Genomic DNA, 8985 nt, shown 5'->3' with positions numbered 1-8985 from the left:
AAATTGCTTGGGTAATTGATATCACAAATATTTAGTACACGAGAAGTGTCTTGTACTGAAAGTAGAATCGAAAAATCCTTCCTCTCCTTTTCCTACAAAGTCATCTATTTACACTGTGCTGTTCGTAACTATTAGGACACCCGTTGCGTTACTTCACATTCAATAAGTGTCTTAATACTTGTGAACGGAAGTGTAGCATTATGCATTGCAAGCTAAATAGGTGAAGAATTTTGCAGGAAGATGATAGAAACTTTAATGAACTCTTAACCCTTTGGACTCCTTTGTCGAGTGTGACTCGACATCAGTGTTATTCACAGGTACGAATGAAGTAATTTTTAAATTGCCAGCTTAAATATGTATTATATTTTGCAATATCTTTTCTACCTCGATGAGCAATATGCTATTTTCAATATAATTAGTAAAAAAGATTGTCTAAATTGGTTCCTATCGAGCAAATGTCTTTTGAAGTGGATTTCAAATGAAATTCTTAAAATAATAGGGAGTTATTGAAAAGAAAAGTAAAAAAGAATTTGGAGTTCAAAGGGTTAAAGGATATTTCTGTTAATTTAATATACACTACCGGCCAAAAGTTTGAAATCTCCTCCCACTTTTCATCAATATTAAATCTGCTGCTAATTTTTTATAGATTTGAAGTTTATCTCAATTCTACATTTATCAATTGATTCGAACGATAAAAACTTCTCAAAGTCGCTGTCTTTTTTCTGGAAATTTTTGTGTAAATTGCAATGCTCAGTGATTCCAAACTTTTGGCCGGTAGTGTACCTGGAGCAAATTGATAACAGATTGGTAAACTTTTGGCCGAAAATGTAGGTTCCTTAAATTTGTCCCTATACGCTTCAGGGACGATTAGCTTCTTAAAAACAACGTCAAAATATTGTTTACTAAGGCACCTCCAGTGATGTAGAATGTTACGTGTCATTATGTGACGGTATTTCTCTGTTCCTCGTTAGGAAAATACTTAACGAATTAGTCACTATACTTTCATACTTATTCTGTCGCAAATATTGAAATTTTGAGAAGAACTAAACGTACACATGTACACTGCTGTTCATAAGTATCACGACACTCGTTACATTCGTAGAGAAAGTGTTATCGTCCACAAAGTTGACAGTGGTATATATATTTAATCTAACATCTCCAGAAATACTAGAAATATAGAAATAGCGTAAATTGACGAATTTTGTATTTTGAAAAATAAAAAATAGTAAATAATTTTCACCAAATATGTTCGTTACCCTCGTCTTTCAAGATAATTCTCATCCCTTCAATGTGGACTTACCCCAATGTTCCCCTGTCACTTACAATTCCCAATTACTCAACAGTCACTTATTCAAGAAATAAAATCTAGACAACGTTGGAACAGCCTTGAACGCAAAACAGTTCCAGCAACCCTCGAAAGAGATTTACATGTCTCAAAAGACAGTCGTCCCTATGGTCGTAGTTGTGCAGACATTGGGAGGGTCAGTCGGAAGATCCACGCAAGTTGGCAACGCAATCGGGCGGAGTATTTCGCTCTAGGGGAGGGCGGAAGGTTATGGCGGCTTGGGTTCAGGGTTGAAAAATCGCCGGGGCACGGGCGAGTGGCCAGGAAAAATTTCGGCAACGGCACGTCCGCTCGCTGAAACGCGGTCAACGTTTGCACACGCATACGAATGCGTTCAATTCCTGGGGCTGCTCGTCTCCACCTCAGAATTCGAGTTGGTAAATGGAGTGCCGGCAGCTCGGATAGAGCTGCTCGCAGTTCTCTCTGCTTAGGTACGCGTGCTCGTATGCTTGATCCTCTGATCGCTCGAAACGTCCCCCATCTTTGGGTAGCCTGTGGAGAAACGAAAATAAGATCTAAGATGGATGAATAAAAGTATCTGCTCCAAATTGCTTTCTCTGATCTTTCAGCTTCCTGGAAACGCTCGATCATACATATTAGCCGTATATTTTGATAGCGGTCTAAGTACATTTTCCGAAATATCGAGATATTTAAGGGTTCGCGTTTTAATCGACTGAAAATCACTGGTAGTCTCGCTTTATGTTTTTTGTGGTGACAAATGTCGAAACTTTTGAGGTATGTAAAATATATCGGATTTGCTTGAAGAAAAATTGGGACTTTGTGACCACAAATGGACCTACACCACTATCAAAATTATCAAATTTTCAGTAACTTAAATCATATTTAATTGCTTAGAATTCACGGTTTTTCCGAAAAACTATATTATATTTTCAAGAATTTAAATCTTTTATTCATGTTGTGCCAAGCAAAATTGCATATAACTTTAAACAACGTTATACATTAAAAATAAAAAGAAAATATTCATGGTTTTTAATTTAGTAATTTAAAACATCTTCATTGACACCGTGAGAAAGGTTTTTGAAATAATTGTGGTGCACAGGTGGAATATAAGGCAATAAATCATACGTATCTTTATATTTAGCTGAGCTTATGGGTACAGAAGTTTTGTATAGAGGTGATAATTTTATGTTTTTAAAATGTTTCGGTCTATGATATTTCATGGTAAGATTTAACATGTTTTACGCGCAATTCATGCATAATCTCGATTTTTTTTTAAATAGACTTACACCACTATCAAAATAAACGGTTCATATATATAATACATTCATGTGATCTTTCGAAAAGTTTCTTGGGTTTGGTTAGTTAGCTTTTGTGTAGCAATGAACGAGCTTTCCTTGATATTTCTTTCAGGCATTCCACTGTGAAATAATTAGAAGAATAAGAGAGGTTGTCGAGTCCTTGTACATCGATTTCTATGAAATGTTTTATAATCAAAGAGAAAAGTGTCCTAAGTGAAGCACAATATAGGCACGTCTGTAGACCAAATTAAACCAATGGAAAGATTTGTCAATCTAGATCACAGTGACTTTCTCTACAGAATAGCCACTAGAATTGTAATTTATTTTTAAAGACCACTAAACCTTTTGTTAGGTCGTGACGAGTGTTGGTCGTGGATTAAGTATCATTACTTAACGTAAGGTAATTGCTTGAAAAGTTAGAAAAATGTATAACATTCACTAGCGTAAGTAATCCAATGCTGCATTTTGCACAGTATGCACGTAAGTTACGAATGTAATAATTTTTCGTTATAATAGAAAAAATCGAAATTCCAATTTATCCTTATTTTGTGCTTCAACCAAAAGCACCTGTACACAGATTTACATGACATTGAATTAGCATCGTGCATGAAAAATGAACAAAAAGTACGAATTTTTAATATATTATATAAACCAATAAATTTTTCTTAAAGATAACTATGTTGATGAATTTGTCATTAAGAAACATGATCTCTACGTTTAAACCAATCCTCTATCGCTAATAGAGGATTTAACAGAAATTTTCGCAAACATCTAAGGTTCCAAGTGCATAATAATATGAACAGTGTAAGTTTTAAATTTCCTAACATTTTCCTAACAAATTCTAAGGTTCTAAAAATATAAAATGTGTAAGTTCCAAACTTGGCGATGTTTTTGCAAAATTCTAAGGTTCTAAAATATAGAAAGTCTGAATTATAAAGTTGAAAAATATGAAAAGCCTAAGTTCTAAACTTCGCAACGTTTCTGCAAAATTCTAAGATTCCAAAATATAGAAAGTCTAAATTAGAAGGTTCTAAAATGTAGAAAGTCTAAATTATAATAAAAAGTGTAAGTTCCAAACTTCGCAACGTTTCTGCAAAATTCTAAGGTTCCAAAATATAGAAAGTCTAAATTATAAGGTTGAAAAATATGAAAAGTGTAAGTTCCAAACTTCGCAACGTTTCTGCAAAATTCTAAGGTTCCAAAATATAGAAAGTCTAAATTAGAAGGTTTTAAAATATAGAAAGTCTAAATTATAAGGTTGAAAAATATGAAAAGTGTAAGTTCCAAACTTGGCGATGTTTATGCAAAATTCTAAGGTTCTAAAATATAGAAAGTCTAAATTACAAGGTTCTAAAATATAGAAAGTCTAAATTATAAGTTTCTAAAATATAGAAAGTCTAAATTATAAGGTTGAAAAATATGAAAAGCCTAAGTTCTAACTTCGCAACGTTTCTGCAAAATTCTAAGGTTCCAAAATATAGAAAGTCTAAATTACAAGGTTCTAAAATGTAGAAAGTCTAAATTATAAGGTCGAAAAATATGAAAAGTGTAAGTTCCAAACTTGGCGACGTTTCTGCAAAGTTCTAAGGTTCCAAAATATAGAACATCTAAATTCCAAAATACGCGATATTTACTCCAAACTTTTCTTTCGTTTATACCCGTACAGCGACTATAATGAATGGCGTTAACACCTCGAAAATCCCGTTTTATCGGCGAATGCAAGAATTCAATGCTCTACAATTTCGATAAATCCTTACGCATAAAATCTAATTTTCGAAATGGGCAATGATAAAGCATTTTACACGTATTGTAACAAACGAATAGAGCTATTATCTCGTAAAAAGATAATGAATTATCACATATTAATTGGTACATCAAATAGAACCGAAGCTAATTGTTACTCGTTCGAACAGTTTCGACGTGAATATTTTATCGAAGGAATAATTGATTATGACAAGGAGGAATCGATTGTTTGGAAACAGCGATAGGAATGATTCATTCGTAACAACTAAATCGGTTCGCCAAGCGGTGGTTAACTGGTTACATAGGCCTGGCACTCGTAACTCAATCGTTTCGGTTGATTAGCCCCCTTTAATTGATTACATGTTGGTCAGCCAGACGTTTTAGTTTGATAGTCGACCTAATTGACTAACTGTTTCGGATTAGTCAAGGCCTGCTTGTCGCTGCACGCATTATTACATGTCATCGAAAGCATACGCACTATGTATCAATCTTCTTCGTGGTTCGACAAGCTTGTTCCAAGCATTATTACGAATAATACCATCGTACATATTACTTCCTTGAATATTAATCGAGTAATTACTGTACGTTAGCGGTACTTCGTTTCGACTTCGCGGAGTGCATTTCGTATTGATACAATTCTGAATGTAAATGGCACGTTCAATAGTTGATGATCGTTAAATATGTATTTCAGAAACATTTTGCAGCGGAAAGTTTGCAAGATAATTAAAAAAATTTTTTCCCTTGGAATTTCGCAAATAGATATTGCAAGATATTTAAGAAATATTTTTCAACAGAAGTCTCACAAGTAGATAATGAAAAAATATTCTTCCGTGGGAATTTTGCGAAAGATATTTCGGAAATATTTTTCGATGGTAATTTCGCAAATAGATATTGCAAAATATTTCAGAAATATTTTTCAACAGAAGTCTCACAAGTAGATAATGAAAAAATATTCTTCCGTGGGAATTTTGCGAAAGATATTTCGGAAATATTTTTCGATGGTAATTTCGCAAATAGATATTGCAAGATATTTAAGAAATATTTTTCAACGGTAGTCTCACAAGAAGATAATGAAAAAATATTCTTCCGTGGGAATTTTGCGAAAGATATTTCGGAAATATTTTTCGATGGTAATTTCGCAAATAGATATTGCAAAATATTTCAGAAATATTTTTCAACAGAAGTCTCACAAGTAGATAATGAAAAAATATTCTTCCGTGGGAATTTTGCGAAAGATATTTCGGAAATATTTTTCGATGGTAATTTCGCAAATAGATATTGCAAAATATTTCAGAAATATTTTTCAACAGAAGTCTCACAAGTAGATAATGAAAAAATATTCTTCCGTGGGAATTTTGCGAAAGATATTTCGGAAATATTTTTCGATGGTAATTTCGCAAATAGATATTGCAAAATATTTCAGAAATATTTTTCAACAGAAGTCTCACAAGTAGATAATGAAAAAATATTCTTCCGTGGGAATTTTGCGAAAGATATTTCGGAAATATTTTTCGATGGTAATTTCGCAAATAGATATTGCAAAATATTTCAGAAATATTTTTCAACAGAAGTCTCACAAGTAGATAATGAAAAAATATTCTTCCGTGGGAATTTTGCGAAAGATATTTCGGAAATATTTTTCGATGGTAATTTCGCAAATAGATATTGCAAAATATTTCAGAAATATTTTTCAACAGAAGTCTCACAAGTAGATAATGAAAAAATATTCTTCCGTGGGAATTTTGCGAAAGATATTTCGGAAATATTTTTCGATGGTAATTTCGCAAATAGATATTGCAAAATATTTCAGAAATATTTTTCAACAGAAGTCTCACAAGTAGATAATGAAAAAATATTCTTCCGTGGGAATTTTGCGAAAGATATTTCGGAAATATTTTTCGATGGTAATTTCGCAAATAGATATTGCAAAATATTTCAGAAATATTTTTCAACAGAAGTCTCACAAGTAGATAATGAAAAAATATTCTTCCGTGGGAATTTTGCGAAAGATATTTCGGAAATATTTTTCGATGGTAATTTCGCAAATAGATATTGCAAAATATTTCAGAAATATTTTTCAACAGAAGTCTCACAAGTAGATAATGAAAAAATATTCTTCCGTGGGAATTTTGCGAAAGATATTTCGGAAATATTTTTCGATGGTAATTTCGCAAATAGATATTGCAAAATATTTCAGAAATATTTTTCAACAGAAGTCTCACAAGTAGATAATGAAAAAATATTCTTCCGTGGGAATTTTGCGAAAGATATTTCGGAAATATTTTTCGATGGTAATTTCGCAAATAGATATTGCAAAATATTTCAGAAATATTTTTCAACAGAAGTCTCACAAGTAGATAATGAAAAAATATTCTTCCGTGGGAATTTTGCGAAAGATATTTCGGAAATATTTTTCGATGGTAATTTCGCAAATAGATATTGCAAAATATTTCAGAAATATTTTTCAACAGAAGTCTCACAAGTAGATAATGAAAAAATATTCTTCCGTGGGAATTTTGCGAAAGATATTTCGGAAATATTTTTCGATGGTAATTTCGCAAATAGATATTGCAAAATATTTCAGAAATATTTTTCAACAGAAGTCTCACAAGTAGATAATGAAAAAATATTCTTCCGTGGGAATTTTGCGAAAGATATTTCGGAAATATTTTTCGATGGTAATTTCGCAAATAGATATTGCAAAATATTTCAGAAATATTTTTCAACAGAAGTCTCACAAGTAGATAATGAAAAAATATTCTTCCGTGGGAATTTTGCGAAAGATATTTCGGAAATATTTTTCGATGGTAATTTCGCAAATAGATATTGCAAAATATTTCAGAAATATTTTTCAACAGAAGTCTCACAAGTAGATAATGAAAAAATATTCTTCCGTGGGAATTTTGCGAAAGATATTTCGGAAATATTTTTCGATGGTAATTTCGCAAATAGATATTGCAAAATATTTCAGAAATATTTTTCAACAGAAGTCTCACAAGTAGATAATGAAAAAATATTCTTCCGTGGGAATTTTGCGAAAGATATTTCGGAAATATTTTTCGATGGTAATTTCGCAAATAGATATTGCAAAATATTTCAGAAATATTTTTCAACAGAAGTCTCACAAGTAGATAATGAAAAAATATTCTTCCGTGGGAATTTTGCGAAAGATATTTCGGAAATATTTTTCGATGGTAATTTCGCAAATAGATATTGCAAAATATTTCAGAAATATTTTTCAACAGAAGTCTCACAAGTAGATAATGAAAAAATATTCTTCCGTGGGAATTTTGCGAAAGATATTTCGGAAATATTTTTCGATGGTAATTTCGCAAATAGATATTGCAAAATATTTCAGAAATATTTTTCAACAGAAGTCTCACAAGTAGATAATGAAAAAATATTCTTCCGTGGGAATTTTGCGAAAGATATTTCGGAAATATTTTTCGATGGTAATTTCGCAAATAGATATTGCAAAATATTTCAGAAATATTTTTCAACAGAAGTCTCACAAGTAGATAATGAAAAAATATTCTTCCGTGGGAATTTTGCGAAAGATATTTCGGAAATATTTTTCGATGGTAATTTCGCAAATAGATATTGCAAAATATTTCAGAAATATTTTTCAACAGAAGTCTCACAAGTAGATAATGAAAAAATATTCTTCCGTGGGAATTTTGCGAAAGATATTTCGGAAATATTTTTCGATGGTAATTTCGCAAATAGATATTGCAAAATATTTCAGAAATATTTTTCAACAGAAGTCTCACAAGTAGATAATGAAAAAATATTCTTCCGTGGGAATTTTGCGAAAGATATTTCGGAAATATTTTTCGATGGTAATTTCGCAAATAGATATTGCAAAATATTTCAGAAATATTTTTCAACAGAAGTCTCACAAGTAGATAATGAAAAAATATTCTTCCGTGGGAATTTTGCGAAAGATATTTCGGAAATATTTTTCGATGGTAATTTCGCAAATAGATATTGCAAAATATTTCAGAAATATTTTTCAACAGAAGTCTCACAAGTAGATAATGAAAAAATATTCTTCCGTGGGAATTTTGCGAAAGATATTTCGGAAATATTTTTCGATGGTAATTTCGCAAATAGATATTGCAAAATATTTCAGAAATATTTTTCAACAGAAGTCTCACAAGTAGATAATGAAAAAATATTCTTCCGTGGGAATTTTGCGAAAGATATTTCGGAAATATTTTTCGATGGTAATTTCGCAAATAGATATTGCAAAATATTTCAGAAATATTTTTCAACAGAAGTCTCACAAGTAGATAATGAAAAAATATTCTTCCGTGGGAATTTTGCGAAAGATATTTCGGAAATATTTTTCGATGGTAATTTCGCAAATAGATATTGCAAGATATTTAAGAAATATTTTTCAACGGTAGTCTCACAAGTAGATAATGAAAAAATATTCTTCCGTGGGAATTTTGCGAAAGATATTTCGGAAATATTTTTCGATGGTAATTTCGCAAATAGATATTGCAAAATATTTCAGAAATATTTTTCAACGGTAGTCTCACAAGAAGATAATGAAAAAATATTCTTCCGTGGGAATTTTGCGAAAGATATTTCGGAAATATTTTTCGATGGTAATTTCGCAAATAGATATTGCAA

General features: G+C 31.3%; 1 protein-coding gene across 1 annotated transcript in view; it reads right to left on the bottom strand.

The window, feature by feature from the left end:
- Nucleotides 1–1707: 1707 nt before the first annotated feature.
- Nucleotides 1708–8985, bottom strand: part of LOC108580218 — an 8670-nt gene continuing 1392 nt past the window's right edge. The window contains exon 3 of the mRNA XM_017943927.1: nucleotides 1708–1837. Coding sequence (XP_017799416.1) covers nucleotides 1708–1837 — 130 coding nt within the window. The remainder of the gene's footprint in view (nucleotides 1838–8985) is intronic.

This window comes from Habropoda laboriosa, unplaced genomic scaffold (assembly GCF_001263275.1).
Source record: "Habropoda laboriosa isolate 0110345459 unplaced genomic scaffold, ASM126327v1 scaffold9, whole genome shotgun sequence".
NCBI lineage: Eukaryota > Metazoa > Arthropoda > Insecta > Hymenoptera > Apidae > Habropoda > Habropoda laboriosa.
This window is presented reverse-complemented; position numbering and strand designations above follow the sequence as displayed.